The sequence below is a fragment of the Populus euphratica genome, unplaced genomic scaffold (genome assembly GCF_000495115.2).
Source record: "Populus euphratica unplaced genomic scaffold, PopEup_1.0 scaffold5.1, whole genome shotgun sequence".
Lineage (NCBI taxonomy): Eukaryota > Viridiplantae > Streptophyta > Magnoliopsida > Malpighiales > Salicaceae > Populus > Populus euphratica.
In genome coordinates this window covers 3,604,354-3,621,655 of record NW_011499848.1, presented here as the reverse complement: position 1 = coordinate 3,621,655, position 17,302 = coordinate 3,604,354, and the positions used below count along the sequence as shown (strand labels likewise).

The 17,302-nt window shown below is 34.8% G+C and overlaps 2 protein-coding genes across 3 annotated transcripts in view; both read right to left on the bottom strand.

The window, feature by feature from the left end:
* LOC105116086 (pleiotropic drug resistance protein 3-like) overlaps nt 1-17,302 on the bottom strand; it is a 28,725-nt gene that overhangs the window by 5,783 nt on the left and 5,640 nt on the right. Inside the window, exons 15-25 of one of the 2 annotated variants that reach the window (XM_011013277.1) lie at nt 17,146-17,277; nt 16,988-17,061; nt 15,920-16,252; nt 15,586-15,655; nt 15,300-15,520; nt 15,025-15,108; nt 14,713-14,846; nt 14,291-14,518; nt 14,031-14,202; nt 13,665-13,919; nt 13,460-13,590 (exon numbers count right to left, since the gene is read on the bottom strand). In XM_011013277.1, coding sequence (XP_011011579.1) covers nt 13,460-13,590; nt 13,665-13,919; nt 14,031-14,202; nt 14,291-14,518; nt 14,713-14,846; nt 15,025-15,108; nt 15,300-15,520; nt 15,586-15,655; nt 15,920-16,252; nt 16,988-17,061; nt 17,146-17,277 — 1,834 coding nt within the window. Of the gene's footprint in view, nt 1-13,097; nt 13,591-13,664; nt 13,920-14,030; nt 14,203-14,290; nt 14,519-14,712; nt 14,847-15,024; nt 15,109-15,299; nt 15,521-15,585; nt 15,656-15,919; nt 16,253-16,987; nt 17,062-17,145; nt 17,278-17,302 lie in introns of those variants that run through there. The other variant, XM_011013269.1, reaches the window with a different exon arrangement.
* Nucleotides 37-7,845, bottom strand: LOC105116075 (pleiotropic drug resistance protein 3-like). Its single transcript, XM_011013257.1, is given in 22 exon segments — nt 37-129; nt 218-445; nt 797-930; nt 1,108-1,191; nt 1,383-1,673; nt 1,938-2,270; nt 2,361-2,434; nt 2,519-2,650; nt 3,441-3,594; nt 3,681-3,784; nt 3,863-4,023; nt 4,132-4,445; nt 4,545-4,826; nt 4,922-5,223; nt 5,334-5,424; nt 5,531-5,584; nt 5,656-5,732; nt 5,829-5,988; nt 6,378-6,462; nt 6,681-6,766; nt 6,948-7,071; nt 7,420-7,845. Coding segments are annotated over 22 exon segments (3,669 nt in total). The 5' UTR covers nt 7,743-7,845; the 3' UTR covers nt 37-53.

The window sequence follows — 17,302 nt, the reverse complement described above, 5'->3', positions numbered from 1 at the left end:
TAGGCAAGTTGCCGAACCACGTAAATTTGTGTGTGTTTGAATGTTTGGATCTCCTAACAGTTTAAGCCCAGGAATACTACAGCAATGTACATCGATCCAAGTATGTTGACCAAGTCTTGCTCGTTGTTTCTACAAGAACAAAGGAAAGGCATTTCATCAGTTCTTAAGAAATTGATGCTGCTTTTCTGATTTAAGTTGAAGGGATAGATGAGCTAACATTTCCTTTCCCTTCTGCCAAAAGACTATTCCAAACAACAGCGATGCAACGATAATGACGATGAATCGTGACAAGTTGTACTCAGGACTTCTCCAAAAGGACAAGTGTTGCTTCCATAAGCATGCTGTAAACTGCTCCCATATACTCTGTGGAAAAGGAGTGGAAAACTGCAGGTCTCTTGAACCTGGAGGAGGTTTATTCAACTGTTGGACCATCTCAGTCGTCTCCCTATGATCAAAGAGTAATATGAAGTTTATGATTAATACAGAGAATGCAATTGAAGTTATGATTATTTTATAAGCCATCTAGCTAACAGCACGACGGGTGCATATCATGTCAAAAAATCCGGGAAACGAATTGTGCTATATGTTTGAATGTTTGGATCTCCTAACAGTTTAAGCCCAGGAATACTACAGCAATGTACATCGATCCAAGTATGTTGACTCTGATTATTTTATAATCCTTCTACCTTCACGAAGTGTGCATATCATGTGAAAAAAATCCGGGAAACAAGTTGTGCTATCAAACATTTCCATGAAGTTTTGCTTTGCTGGAAATGGATATGAAATATATACTTACTGGTACAGAGGAGACTCCTTATAAAGTTTTGCGAAATCTAAGTCAAGTTCTGATTCCATCGATGCAGAAGTAACCTCCAACATCCATGTTGCTGGATTGTAGTTATCTTTGATCTTTGGCACACCTGAAATACCCTGTCCAGTAGTGAAGACATGTAAATAAGTTATCGGTATCGACTTCACACTCAGGACGATGCCTGACAAGTCTAATAGTAAGGGTAAGAAAAATTGTTGATAAAATGATGGTTGTTAATTACAACTAGGGTTTCATTTGCTTATAAAGAAGTTCAGTGCTTGTACTGGTGACCATACCTCGAAATACTCGATAAGCTTACATGAATGGTGACCGAGCATTCCTGAATACATAATCATTCCTCCCCTTTTCATTAGAATCAACTGCATGAATAAACATCTCCCTTAGTCATTCAACGATATAATAAAACCGAGAAGGGTATGAATCCTGTTCATATCAGATAGATTGGGCTGGCTCCTCTCCAAATCTTAGTTCCACTGAGTGTACACGTGGATCCAAAAAAATGTTAGTAGTTTACTCATAATGCCAGTAAAGAAAGCATTACGTGTTCTACCTCATCAAAAGCCTCAAAGACGTCAATGCTCGGCTGATGAATGGTGCAAACTGTTGTTCTTCCTGTGGTAACCACATTCTTCACCGCGCGCATGACAATTGCAGCTGCTCTGCTATCTAAACCTGATGTCGGTTCATCCATAAATATTATCGATGGATTTGAAACAAGCTCCACTGCAATTGTTAGCCTTTTACGCTGTTCAGTAGACAGACCACTTCGGCCTGGAATTCCGACCAGAGAAAACTTTACGTCATGAAGTTCGATCGTTTCAATGACTTCTTCGACAAATCTCTGCATGACAGAAAATCAAGGGCTGCTATCAGTTCATTCAAACATGATATGGTTCATTTTGTATACAAAATCATATTTTTTAATGCCTTCAACGCGGATATTTTATTTCATGAAATGCATTTCTTTGGTTCTGAGGCTTCATGTGCTAGGTAGACAACGTATTGTGTGGCTTTGCCTAGTGAAGTTTTCCAAGTTTTCCCTTCAAACATTATCTGCATGATACTGTTGCATTAGTTGATCATATTTGTGGTCAGGATAACACACCGATTTTGTTTGTTCATCGATCTCCGGTGGTAATCGCAACCAAGCAGAGTAAACAATGGATTCTTCTACAGTAATCTGTGGAGAATGAATATCGTTCTGCTCGCAATAACCTGAAATCCTTGCAAATGTCTGTTGTACTTTTGGATACCCTCCTATTCGTATATCGCCTTCAATAATACCTCCAGTTTTCCTTCCAGAAAGAACATCCATGAGGGTTGTTTTCCCAGCTCCACTAACCCCCATCAATGCTGTAAGAACTCCAGGCTTAAATGCTCCTGTGATATCAGAAAGCAGTTGAAGTTTCTTCTCGCTGAAGCCATGCATTTTCATTTCCTGTACAGAAGTACATAATAGATATATCATTGAAATCTACTGAGGATCACACTCTTATAATTATTATATTTGAACTGTGGTTAAACTTACTGGGGGTGTGTCAACAAAATACCGCACGTCCTTAAATGTCATCGTTAGTAGCACAAATGGCAGAACCATCATCTCTGCATATCCGACAGCGTAATACTCGTTGCATGAGTTTTTGATCATGTTGAAGTTGGATTTAACAATAGTTCCGCTTATCTTACCTGTTTTTCTTGTTTCTGCGTTATGTGCTGGGATTGATTCATTGTCTGGTTGCCTACTCCACTCCTGATCTTCTCTTCCTTGGAGTTGAGAGAACCTCTTTTTTGAAATAATAGCTCTGGACATCTTCGGTGCTGTGTTAAGGTAAGCGATTGTCAGTTATTATTTAAATTTTCTTTTTCTTTTTCTTTTTCATACTATTTTACTTCCCGCAGCGTTACGTAAAAAAAATATTCAAGTTGCGAGAATTCATTAAGATTCAATCCACCAAGGTGAACTTGAAAATCCTCAACCAGTTTATAAATAAAAAAATTAATTAATAATAAAAAATAACATAAAAAAATAAAGATTAAACACATGAATTTTAAAATAATTTGGATAATTGTTAAAAAAATAATTTTTTTTAATAAAACTGTTATTTTTTTAATATTCAAACGATAAAATTTTAAATTAATTTAGATCAATTTAGATTAAATTATCAAATTTGTAACTTTGGTTGTGGTTTTTATTGGATTTAATAATATTTTTTTATTTTAAGTATATAATAAAAAAATAAAAAGTAATTTAATATTAATTTAAAATTAAAAGATAAAATTAAAAAAATAATTAAAAATTTAGTCAAAAACTTGATATTAAAGATTTAAAAAAAAAACTAAAATCATAGGTCTCAATCACCTCGCATGTCAAGGCATTAAAAAAATTTAAATTTATAGGCAAGGCAATAACACACACCATCCATCTTTATATATATATATATATATATAAAACAACAACAACAAGCTACGTGTTATTTGTTATACCCCTCTTACATAATCATGTCATTTACTAACTAACCTCTAAAAACCTTAAAATCACCCAAGAAAACAAAAAGTAACCGGCCTTCAAATTATTAGTTTTTGTTAAAATTGTTCGAGAATGACTTACGTTTCAAGTAAGTTAAGGCTAAGATGAAGCCAAGATCAAAAAGTATTGTGAATCCAAACAAAGCCCCTAGTGATATCCAATAGAAATAGCCTTCTAAGTTCAAACCATGGCTGGTCAGGACACCATTTCCTATGGTGGTGTTTCCATTTAACATCTGTGATTGAAAATGAACTCTCAAGTTATGAAGGTTTCCGTGTCAATTTAGCAAGGAACCAACAATAGTGCAATTTTAGCGCGCACCTTTTTCCATCGTGGAGCAAGGAATTCGTTTAGGGTTATGCCAATTTCCCCATATGTCATGGGAAAAATCCAGAATCCCCACCTCAACCAAGGCGGCAAAGAGGCTGCAAGAACCAAACTTTAGTTAGTCTACTTGTCCTCCTTTTGTATTAAAGCAAAAGGAAAATATGAACTCAGCTTACGCCGTGGAAGAATGAAGCCTCCAAACAAGAACATTAGAACTAAGATTACCAAACCAACTGTTGTTGCAAGTACCATCGTTTGGAAAATTGAGGCAATGAATCGACACATCGATGTTGAGGCTAGATGGAGAGCGAATAGCAGAAGAAACTGGCAAAGAAACCTTGATCCCACAGGTTGAACAGGAATTATATATAACGTAGACTGAAAAGAAAGCTTTTTCTATGAAGACTATAATTCTTAGTTTTGGTGGTATAACACGCGACCTTACCTCGTCACTTCAAGGCTATACCCTATAACATAGTAAGTTATGCCTGTCCAGAGTATAGAATCAAGAAGTGAAAATGGAATCTTTAGTATACAGGCTGGAATGGCATAAGCCCATGCTGGATATAGGTAGAATGATCTTTGTTTTTGAACTGCAGGAAGTCTAATAACAGTCAAGGACAACTCTGCAACTCCATTAGTAAAAAGCCTGATCAGTGCATAGTACATAGAGCCCATCAGATAGTTTGCACTCATCAAGTCCACTTCCGTCCTGGTGCGTACAAATACTGACATTGTTATAAACGCAGTGAAGATGAGCTGTTGGGAGAAGGGGAATTTGAAATGTGTTAGTTGTAAGTAAATGATAGTTCATCTATGGAAACAGTGCGCGATCTAGCCATTTGAGTGAATCCTAACCTGTGCAGTTTTGAAAACGTAAACAAAAGTGTTCCTTTTCATAAGAAGCAGCTCTCTAGCCATGCAAGCTTTGAATAATTCCCATTTTCTTAAGGAGTAAATGCTAAATGACAAGGCACTGTTAGGACAACAGGATTTATCGTATGGTTTTGCGAGCTCTTCAGCTAGTGTCTGTCCAAGATTACTTGCTTTGAACATTTCAATGAACTGATTAACTGAAACATACTGGTAAGGAATGTCAGCGTGGCACCAGTATTATGCTTGATCCTTCTTTGAGATTACCTGTGAATTGTTGATTGATAAAATTAAGACGTAAAAAGAAGACGGAATTTAGGAGCAGTGCAAGAAATAAGGAGAATTAAAGCTGCTTCCCGCACCTCCTGAAGGAAGTCCGCAGCACCTTTTCTTTGTGGACATTTGAAACCACAATCTTCAAAAAACTGGAGTGCATGACTGCAAGGACCATGGTAGACAATCTTACCCTCAGCCATCAATATTACATCATCAAATAGATTAAAGGTTTCAGGTGCTGGCTGAAGAAGTGAAATTAGTGCGGTTGAATCTGTGATGTGCACCAGTTGCTGAAGACAGGTAACTATCTGAAAGGTTGTGGAGCTGTCTAGCCCAGTTGATATTTCATCCATAAATAAAGCTTTTGTGGGACCAACAATCATCTCTCCTGGAAGATGAAATTTTGCATTATAAGCTTGTGTCAAGGATGATAAGAGGCCCCCTCACTCCCACTCCGTGCCAGCAAAAGAGGGGAGGAAGAAAATAACTTTATTTTACCTGTTGTTAGCCTTTTCTTTTGACCACCTGAAATCCCTCTTCTCAATGCACTACCGACAACTATATCTGCACAAATATCCAGTCCAAGAATCTAATAGGCCAAAATGTTGAAGTTTCTTTGTCAATATAGACACAAATACCAAGCGTGAAATATTGTCATCAACTACGTTACTCTAGCCGTGCTTAATACTAACTACCTTTAAAACATATTCTGTCTGGAGATTTCTTCTTTGTCCTTCAGCTGAGATTGCCTGCAAGAATCCTGCTCTCTAAACACTGACTAAATGGCTGACGAAAATTATCAAATCTAAATTTGACTCACCTTCATGTAGGTGTCTACATCTGGATCAGGGACAATTCCTGCTTCCTTTTCCCTTCTGCTGACCTCCAGCATTATATCTACAAGCCAGGAAAGTGAGTGGAGTCTTAACTAATACTTGTGGAATGATGCAATTATACTGAGAACAGATACGACAAGATAACAAAGAAAATTCCCTGCTCTGCTTCCAACACCCTGGCAGTGTGCCGAGAAGTCAATAGTTTCCCTGACAGTCATCTCAGGCATGTGCAGGTCATATGGACTTACGTAGGCTGATGTTTTTTGAGGAACAAACTCATCAAGCTTGTAACCGTTATAAGAGATTTCCCCTTCAACCTGTAATAAAGAATAGAAAAGGGATTTTGTGACAACTGTAATAATGGAGTTGTTTCGTGCCTGTGGAATGTAAAAAAAGACTAATATCTGGCTTCTGCATCAAGGATAATGGAAATGCATCATCTGTTTTTGCAGTCCTTTCGTTTTTTCGTGGTGTGTTCAAACACGCTTTGTTTTGGTGATTTTAAGCTAGTTCTTGGAAAAAGGATTCTGAAGTTTTCCCCATAGGCTTCATGGAGTTCACTGGAATTCCCATGTATTTACATATCATATGAGACTCAAAGGGTGCCAAATTAACACAAAACAAGCTTCAAACTGCCTTAACAATATTGAAGCTCAGCATTTCACCTTCTCAAATCTCATCGTATTCAGCATTCTTAAATACTAACCTCAAGGGATTGATCTAGTCTTCCTGAAAGAGCCAATAATAAGTTGGTTTTCCCACAGCCTGGCGGACCAAGAAGAAGAGTAAGCCTGCATATACGATGTCTTCCATCAATGACAATCTCAGACATTCTACTTGGATCAGTATGTTTCTTTCAAAGTGCGCACGCGCGCGCATGTATTCCATTTAAAATTCTTAACCGACTTACTTTGCCAAAAAAAAAAAAGTTCCAGTTCTAATTAATCTGAATTTAATCTTATATTTAGCTGTCTTTTTTAAATACTCTATAAACATTGATTTGCGTTACCTTGATGGTTTAATGATGCCAGAAACATCCTTAAGGATGCTTATCTTGGTTTCTCGTGGCTTGCTTCTCGCTATCTTTCTGAAACCCTGTTCATGGCATGGCTTGTTAATCCTGTTGGAGATAATTTATGCTTATTTTATCTTAAAAATCAAGTACTGGTCCTGGACTCGTCAGAATTTTTTTCCGTCCTACAATGATGACCCTTTCTGAACAGTTAAGAGACGGCCTAGAATGTCAAACAATAGACTAACAGAAAAGCCAACTTACGGACAAGAAGCTCGCTATGGAGTTCCATAGCGTCGGGAGAGGCTTTCCCTGAACTACCTCACATTCTGCTTCCACAGATAAATTCTTGTACCTCACCTCCACAGTATGTAACTTCATGCCCACTCTATAAGAAAGTCTTTTGTTAGTTTTAGCAACATAATTGAAACTCCACCCGCAGACGGGAGCTACTTGCACTTGTCCATACATAACTGTAAACACAGATTGAATCTGAATTGCAAAAATCTCCTATTGGTTCTCTATTTGCTAAATTTAGGAATAGGACTGATCCAAATAAATAACTGTGACTCGAAGTCAGGAAATCTGGTCCACGTTGCTATTTCCCTGACTGCAGGGGTGAATACATTCTACGGAATATATTCGAATAAATATCTGTCGGAAGTACAGACAGTCAATAACATTAAAGATTTTGATATCAAACGTTTCATGTCCTAAGAACGTGAGGCAAACCTACCTGTCTATCCTTTCTCTGAGATTCTGTAGCAACCTGAGATTATCATTTTCAATGTGGTTTATCAGCTTCTCGATGAAGAGATGTCTTTCTGCTGCCCCGAGCTTAGTAACATCAGTTACTTTCTTCCCTTCGCCATCTTTCGCATTGCTTGCTTCAAACAGTGAGGTCTTGATCCTTTTAAAGGTTGGCAATCTCTCAATCGCAGCCCACTGCAAATGAACTCCCTCATCCTCCTCTGCACTGGAATCTGCATCCATATCTAGACCTATCGTGCCACGTCGAAATGATGACTGAGCATTTCTTCCTATAGTTGCTAGCTCCATTATTTTCAATTGCTATGCTAGTTTTTCTGCTCCTACAGCCCCTTCAGTGGCTCGTTTATGTAGCTCTTAAAAGTTGTTGTGAGTAGCAATTTTGGTGTCTGAGAAAAAATTCAGTGTGAACTGCATTGATATTTCTTGAAAGGAAGTTGGCTGGAGATTCATCGGCAAAGCACGTGCACCATCGAATGACTCGACAGTGACGGAATGGAAACAACATAAAAGGACAGCAAATAATAGGTCTCCAATATATTTTTAGGACATTTAACGTAATAATATTTTATTACGGGATATTTTTTTCCTATTTAGATCTGTTATTTTAATAGGTTTATATCTTTTTAAATAATCAAATTTTTTAAGATAGAAAAATCAAAATCCTGAAATAAAAAGAATATTGAAACTAAAAAATCCTAAAAAAGGGGGAAAATAATAAATTTGGCTCACATAACATCTTTGAATCATAACTTGAATGTTTTTGAAAGCTCAGCTAGTTGCGAATAGCCAGCCCCCTTCTAGAACTGAGCTTGTAAAATTATCTAGCAAGATAGGATCAAAAGCTTTGGGCTTTACCTGTTAGGCTATTCGTTTGGTACATTAAGGATGTTTTTTCTTGAGGTTAGTGTTGTCTAAAAAAGCACAGTAAACTTAATGCATGATCTACCAGTAAAAAAAACACACCAACTATTTAGAACTATCAGCGTCAAGCAACTTATTGCGAGGTTAGACGTTAAGCTATTAAAAAGTTCGTGTTCATTATGTCCACAGGAACAGTTTGCTGCTTTTGTAACCTTTTTGTTTTTTTTCGCTTAGTGATCTAGTTATATATATATATATATATATATATATATATATATATATATAAAGTAGCCTTGTAATTGTAATGTTAGAATGATAGTCGATAAACTCAAATTTAGTATGCCCATAAAACCCCTCAAAATGTCTCATTCAACATGCCTGGATGCAGTAATTTTTTGAACTCGTCCTAGAAAAAGAGCTTAACTCTATTGACTCGCTCTATAGAAAGAACCTCACTAAAGAAGAGCCCGACTCCATGGTCTTACTCCACTTCACCAATCAATTAGTTGTGTTTCACTCACTTCTAAATTATATGGGGTGGTTTTTTTACTTGTCTATGAAGTGAAATAATGTGATGTTTTATAAGTGTTAACGAAGCTTGTATGAATCGAATAGACTTAAGGGCCAAGCTGATTTTTTCTATAATAGGTTAATCTTTTAGTTTTAATGATTCAAATCGTTCTTCCTAGTTAAGGTGGTAGGTGAAACTTATATTGTACTTGCAAAAAGCTCCCTTTTATATATTTAAGGATTCTTTAATACTTAAATGAATATTGTTTGAAACAAAATACAATTATCTTTTATAAAATAATTTTAATAATAGATATATGATATGAAATTTAGAAAATTAAACCAAAATCAATGAAGGATATCCTCCCTTTTTTTATAGCCTATATACCCTTAATAAAAATAAGAAAAACAAAAATGACAAATAGATTACAGAGAAAAAATAAGTTTACCCCTAAGCTTGGTTTTCCTGATTGATTTGATGAAAAGTAAAAAATTAATTCATTATTATAATCCAAAATAATTTTTTTATAGTGCTACATTAAAATAAATTTCTCTTGTAAAATATATTTTTATTAAATTTATTATGTTCTACTTGGTTAGATGATGTTCTAAGGTCATTACGTTATTGATCAATACTTTAAAACACGTGAGGAAAGCAATGTAGCTTTCCCCATGCCTATATTTATATAATATAATAATAATAACATAAACTAAATATTTTAAGCTATCTTTTTTTTATTCTTATTTTTTTTGTTTTTTATGCCTTTATAGGTTTTTTATTTTTTTTGCTTTTTACTTTGAGTTTTTTTTAATAATTTTTTTAATTTAGTTTGTTAATGTTAAATTTTTTGACGAGTTAACCCAATTCTTTTTTAATTAATTATTTTTGTTTAGTTTGGTTTATTAATATTATATTTCTTTCTATTTAATTATTAGATTTTCATGATACATATCCATGGTTTGACGGGTTAACCTGATTTGATGGTTTAACCCAGTTAACCCGTCAATTTTTTTTCTATTTTGCTATCAAACATTCATGACGCGAATTCCAAGTTTGACGGGTTAACCTTATTTGAAGGATTAACCAAAGTTAATTCAAATTTTTTAGCCAAACTCACATCCAAGGCTACTCGGTTTAGTGTTGTTTCATTATTATAATCCAAAATAATTTTTTTTATAGTGCTACATTAAAATTATTCTGTTCTACTTGGTTAGATGATGTTCTATGAAACTGCAGGTCTCTTGAACCTGGAGGAGGTTTATTCAACTGTTGGACCATCTCAGTCGTCTCCCTATGATCAAAGAGTAAAATGAAGTTTATGATTAATACAGAGAATGCAAGTCAAGTTCTGATTATTTTATAATCCTTCTACCTTCACGAAGTGTGCATATCATGTGAAAAAAATCCGGGAAACAAGTTGTGCTATCGTTTTTTATTTTTTTTGCTTTTTACTTTGAGTTTTTTTTAATAATTTTTTTAATTTAGTTTGTTAATGTTAAATTTTTTGACGAGTTAACCCAATTCTTTTTTAATTAATTATTTTTGTTTAGTTTGGTTTATTAATATTATATTTCTTTCTATTTAATTATTAGATTTTCATGATACATATCCATGGTTTGACGAGTTAACCTGATTTGATGGTTTAACCCAGTTAACCCGTCAATTTTTTTTCTATTTTGTTATCAAACATTCATGACGCGAATTCCAAGTTTGACGGGTTAACCTTGTTTGAAGGATTAACCAAAGTTAATTCAGATTTTTCAGCCAAACTCACATCCAAGACTACTCGGTTTAGTGTTGTAGTCAAACTCACTTAAACTTATATCACACAAGTTTAATATTATTATTAATATTATTTTTGAATCAGGTATTGCAATTAAACTCAAGACTCTTGGATATAGTCTTACTTAAAGATTTAATACTTTTAGATTTTAGTTTTTTTATTTTGTTTTTTTATATAAAAAATTAACCTATGGCATCATGCAGGTCATATAACTAGTAAATATTCTAAAAGAAAACAGCATTTCATTGTAGAAATGGAAAAATTGAAATCTTCTCCAATATTTTTATTGTAGCGGTGGCAAAATTATAATTTTTAGTTTTTTAAAGTTTTAAAAACACTGTAGAAATGACATAATTGAATTTTTTTTTAATTTTTTCACTATGGTGGCAAAAAAACTATTATTTTCATCTTTTTTTAATAATTTAGAAAACAAGTTTTTCTTATTTTTTTGTCTTTATACTTGATATTTTTATCATTTTACACTTAGTCTATTTATTACCATTTTTTAAAAATATTTTCTTAGTTTTTCTTTTTTTCTTTACATATTTTTTTGGAAAAAATATTATTTTTTATTCTCTACACTTGAAATATTTATCACTCTATACTTAACATATTTATATCATTGTTTTTGTTCTTATCATCATTCTTTTGTAATTGTTTTGCTTTACAATTTTTAAAAAAGTATATATTATACAAAGACTAAGAAAATAGTGTTTTAATATAGCAATTGCAATCATATCCCATTTTACTACCATGTTAAAAATGAACTTGAGATTGTATATATCTTTATTGATGTATATGATCTTCATTATATATTTATTATACATAAGTATTAACTTTTCTATTCATAATTATATTTTGTACTTGTTGTCAACAATCAAGTTAATAACACCATTATATTAATTTATTTGTGTTAGAAAAAAATTATTAGATCTAAAACTAGACGAGTAGAATAGATACATCAAACACTTTTTTTTGTATTTATAGACATAAAAAGTTCTTGATTTATTTAATTAAAAGTTTATATAAATTTTTTGATTTATAATTAGAGTTTTTACTGTAAACACATTTTATACATATATATATATATATACATATATATATATATATAATCTTTTTTAAAAAAATATTATTCAATTCAAGGCGACCGAGAGGCAGTAAAATAGTTAATTGTGTAACTATATACAATGTCCGGGAGTCGCTACTATTTTATTACTCTAGCACTAGTCAATCATATGGCGTGATCTTATACCAAATCCATAAGCAGATGACAAGCAAGGAATTTCTCCTCTGCGGCACAATACCTTTTTGTCTTTCTATTAGATATCAGAGTTAAATCATTACAAAATAATATGAAATCACAGCGCCGTAAGTTATTACAGATCTTGACGTCTCTTCTGACCAATGAACATGCCTTGTTCTTGAACCGATCTTGGTATTAAAGTTATTTCAGTTTTAATACTGTAATATGAGATAAATAAATAAAAATGCTTACATCCCATATATATATATATATATATATATATATATAAAGAAAGTCAACGACATTATTTTGGATGCTTGTTCATATGCTTATAATAATAGTAGCTGCACGCGTGGAACTTGTTGTCTTGTGTTTAATAAAATCTGATGTTTTCACCTTGTCCTTTATAGCTTTACAAATGATATTGAGCCTTCCCATCTGCGTAATTATATAAACAAAGTTCAACTGCAGCCCAGCGAGCATGTAAAGGAGTAAGTGTTAAAACTTCAACTCATGTTTTATTTCTTTAAACAGCGCGAACAATTAATGGCTATGACGGCTTGCTGCAGCAGCAACGAGAATCTATGACGCATTCCATCACTTCATCAACATGAATCTTTGCATCATATGAAAGATAGTTTTAATATGTCAAGCATCGTAACGGAAAATTAATAGAATATATACTTTCTGTCATGATTAATTAAGTGTATTCAAGAATAAAGAGTTTTCTAATTTATACCAAAATTTTGAGTTTTTTTAATGGATAAAAGATAAAAAATTTATTTAATCTATTTTTTTACTAGACTAGCAACCCTTTATATATAACATAACTTTTATACCTACATGTTTTAATTAAGTTTAGATTTTAATAATATAATAAGTATTATAAATTATTATTTTTATTTTAATTATTGATGAGAAGTTTTGAATTATTATTTGGTTTTATTAATTTTAAATAATATAATATTTTAAAATATTATAAAATGTTATATATTTTTAAATAATTTGTTTTTTTAATATATTTGCTTTGAAATTTAGCAGAGATGTGGTATCCAGCTAGCACCATTTTTGTTTTGCTGGTTATGGATTTCAGATTCGGATCATGACAAAAGCTTTGGAAGGAGAATTCATCTCCTCTTTTATTTTTTGTTAATGAATTAATTAACTAGTGGGTGCAATTTACTTTCTTGCCAAATACATACCATGGTTCAAGATCTTCTCTTGTTACAAGAGTGCTCTTCTCTGCTGCTTAAATATATTATGTAATTTCTTTAATGGAATAATGATAATGATGATTGCTATGTCGGACCAACCCAAGCACAGCACAAGCCGACAGACACATCAATAAATAGTGTCGAGACTGGGCTAAGGTTTTCTAGCACGAGAGCTAGCGTGGCACGACCCATAATGGCTTGATCTTTTATTGTACATGAAAATATTTGAAATTCAAAATGATTGTATGGATCTTCCTTCATCGTCTCTGAAAATTTGATTTCCCTATGCAATATGCGAATAGAAAAGCGAAAGCAACTGGGAACGCAGCGAGAACAGCAGCCACAATGCCCAAGTGATCATATCGAAAGCCATAATAATCTTGTAGAAAGGAACTTACTGTCTTGAGCTCCCCAAATACGGAGATCTCCTTGTCAATGTCTCCATACTGTGATGTGAGAAAACCATTTAGGGACCATGATGTGGGGCAGAGGTAATAGCACCAAATCCACCACTTGGGAATTTTCTGTACATAAAATAGCATAGGTAAGAAGCACGCCCAACTCATATTTAATTGCAGCCTAGAACTACAGGGGTTACCTTTCCCGGCAGAAGGAAGCCTGAGAATAGATTTAATATGGTGTAGACTGCGGTAGCCAATATGGAAGCTACTTCGACGCTTGGTGTCATTGAAACTAGCAGCATTCCGAGAAAAACAAAGTAGAGAAATGTGCAGAAGGTTACATAGAAGTACCAAAAGACTTTGGAGGCTGACCAGTAGTACCCAATTGTTGGATATGTGATGGCTACATACAAAAATGCTTGCAATAGAACGTAAGGTATTTCGATAGTCACCTGCAGTATTCAGAAGGATTACTTGTATTATCATTTGTGGAAAATTATAAAAGTAAAAGGAGGAACTTGTTGCTATGAAAAGTAAATGACTCTTTCGTGCTGATGTTGAACCTGTGCTAATGAATAAGCCCATGGGGAATACATTGCTGCAAATTTCTCACGGTACAATACGGTCCGCTCTGTTGCCACGTATGGTACAACCGTTGAACAGTTGTTTAAGCCCAGGAATATTACAGCAGTGTACATTGATCCAAGTATGTTGATCAAGTCTTGCTCGTTGTTTCTACAAGAACAAAGGAAAGGCATTTCATCAGTTCTTAAGAAATTGATGCTGCTTTTCTGATTTAAGTTGAAGGGATAGATGAGCTAACATTTCCTTTCCCTTCTGCCAAAAGACTATTCCAAACAACAGCGATGCAACGATAATGACGATGAATCGTGACAAGTTGTACTCAGGACTTCTCCAAAAGGACAAGTGTTGCTTCCATAAGCATGCTGTAAACTGCTCCCATATACTCTGTGGAAAAGGAGTGGAAAACTGCAGGTCTCTTGAACCTGGAGGAGGTTTATTCAACTGTCGGACCAACTCAGTCGTCTCCCTATGATCAAAGAGTAATATGAAGTTTATGATTAATACAGAGAATGCAATTGAAGTTATGATTATTTTATAAGCCATCTAGCTAACAGCACGACGGGTGCATATCATGTCAAAAAATCCGGGAAACGAATTGTGCTATAAAACATTTCCATGAAGTTTTGCTTTGCTGGAAATGGATATGAAATATATACTTACTGGTACAGAGGAGACTCCTTATAAAGTTTTGCGAAATCTAAGTCAAGTTCTGATTCCATCGATTCAGAAGTAACCTCCAACATCCATGTTGCTGGATTGTAGTTATCTTTGATCTTTGGCACACCTGAAATACCCTGTCCAGTAGTGAAGACATGTAAATAAGTTATCGGTATCGACTTCACACTCAGGACGATGCCTGACAAGTCTAATAGTAAGGGTAAGAAAAATCGTTGATAAAAATGATGGTTGTTAATTACAACTAGGGTTTCATTTGCTTATAAAGAAGTTCAGTGCTTGTACTGGTGACCATACCTCGAAATACTCGATAAGCTTACATGAATGGTGACCGAGCATTCCTGAATACATAATCATTCCTCCCCTTTTCATTAGAATCAACTGCATGAATAAACATCTCCCTTAGTCATTCAACGATATAATAAAACCGAGAAGGGTATGAATCCTGTTCATATCAGATAGATTGGGCTGGCTCCTCTCCAAATCTTAGTTCCACTGAGTGTACACGTGGATCCAAAAAAATGTTAGTAGTTTACTCATAATGCCAGTAAAGAAAGCATTACGTGTTCTACCTCATCAAAAGCCTCAAAGACGTCAATGCTCGGCTGATGAATGGTGCAAACTGTTGTTCTTCCTGTGGTAACCACATTCTTCACCGCGCGCATGACAATTGCAGCTGCTCTGCTATCTAAACCTGATGTCGGTTCATCCATAAATATTATCGATGGATTTGAAACAAGCTCCACTGCAATTGTTAGCCTTTTACGCTGTTCAGTAGACAGACCACTTCGGCCTGGAATTCCGACAAAGCTTTATGTCATGAAGTTCGATCGTTTCAATTAGACAGACCACTTCGGCCTGGAATTCCGACCAGAGAAAACTTTACGTCATGAAGTTCGATCGTTTCAATGACTTCTTCGACAAATCTCTGCATGACAGAAAATCAAGGGCTGCTATCAGTTCATTCAAACATGATATGGTTCATTTTGTATACAAAATCATATTTTTTAATGCCTTCAACGCGGATATTTTATTTCATGAAATGCATTTCTTTGGTTCTGAGGCTTCATGTGCTAGGTAGACAACGTATTGTGTGGCTTTGCCTAGTGAAGTTTTCCAAGTTTTCCCTTCAAACATTATCTGCATGATACTGTTGCATTAGTTGATCATATTTGTGGTCAGGATAACACACCGATTTTGTTTGTTCATCGATCTCCGGTGGTAATCGCAACCAAGCAGAGTAAACAATGGATTCTTCTACAGTAATCTGTGGAGAATGAATATCGTTCTGCTCGCAATAACCTGAAATCCTCGCAAATGTTTGTTGTACTTTTGGATACCCTCCTATTCGTATATCGCCTTCAATAATACCTCCAGTTTTCCTTCCAGAAAGAACATCCATGAGGGTTGTTTTCCCAGCTCCACTAACCCCCATCAATGCTGTAAGAACTCCAGGCTTAAATGCTCCTGTGATATCAGAAAGCAGTCGAAGTTTCTTCTCGCTGAAGCCATGCCTTTTCATTTCCTGTGCAGAAGTACATAATAGATATATCATTGAAATCTACTGAGGATCACACTCTTAAAACATTAAAAAATAAAAATTCTCAGCCATTGGCATGGAGAAGCCTAAAGGAAGTTTTCGGTTGACAATGCACAAGGCTCTAAGCCTTCATAGAATAAGCCCGAGCCTTAAGCCCACTACACCCAAAAAGAATAGTAACTCAACCAACAGCACGGCCATCAACCGAAGCACTGTGGACATTCCGGCTGACCCACGTCCGACGATCGGCGAGCCATTTCAGCTGAAGAAATGCCCGAATATTTGAATGGACGAGGTTGGCCCTGGCCTCTGGCATCTGTCTAATTTTGGCTTGCAGCAATCACTAGAGGTTAGAGGGAATGTGCTGTTTTGAAAAAAAATGCAATCAGGTGTAAGCTCCAGATACATTTGAGGTGAAAATGCATCTGCCATCTGGTTGGCTTTCATGCGTGCATCCTTAGAATGAAGGTGACAGCAGCAGCCACCTTGCTCACATTGAAAGAATTGACAAGATGTACAACACAAAGATAAAGTGCAAACAATGCTTCGCAATTTGAAATGAAAGGGCAAAGGGGAGTTTGGTGAGTCCGTTCGTGTGGTAACAGACTCTTATAATTATTTCATTTCCTGTGCAGAAGTACTACATAATAGATATATCATTGAAATCTACTGAGGATCACACTCTTATAATTATTGTATTTGAACTGTGGTTAAACTTACTGGGGGTGTGTCAACAAAATACCGCACGTCCTTAAATGTCATCGTTAGTAGCACAAATGGCAGAACCATCATCTCTGCATATCCGACAGCGTAATACTCGTTGCATGAGTTTTTGATCATGTTGAAGTTGGAGTTAACAATAGTTCCGTTTATCTTACCTGTTTTTCTTGTTTCTGCGTTATGTGCTGGGATTGATTCATTGTCTGGTTGCCTACTCCACTCCTGATCTTCTCTTCCTTGGAGTTGAGAGAGCCTCTTTTTTGAAATAATAGCTCTGGACATCTTCGGTGCTGTGTTAAGGTAAGCGATTGTCAG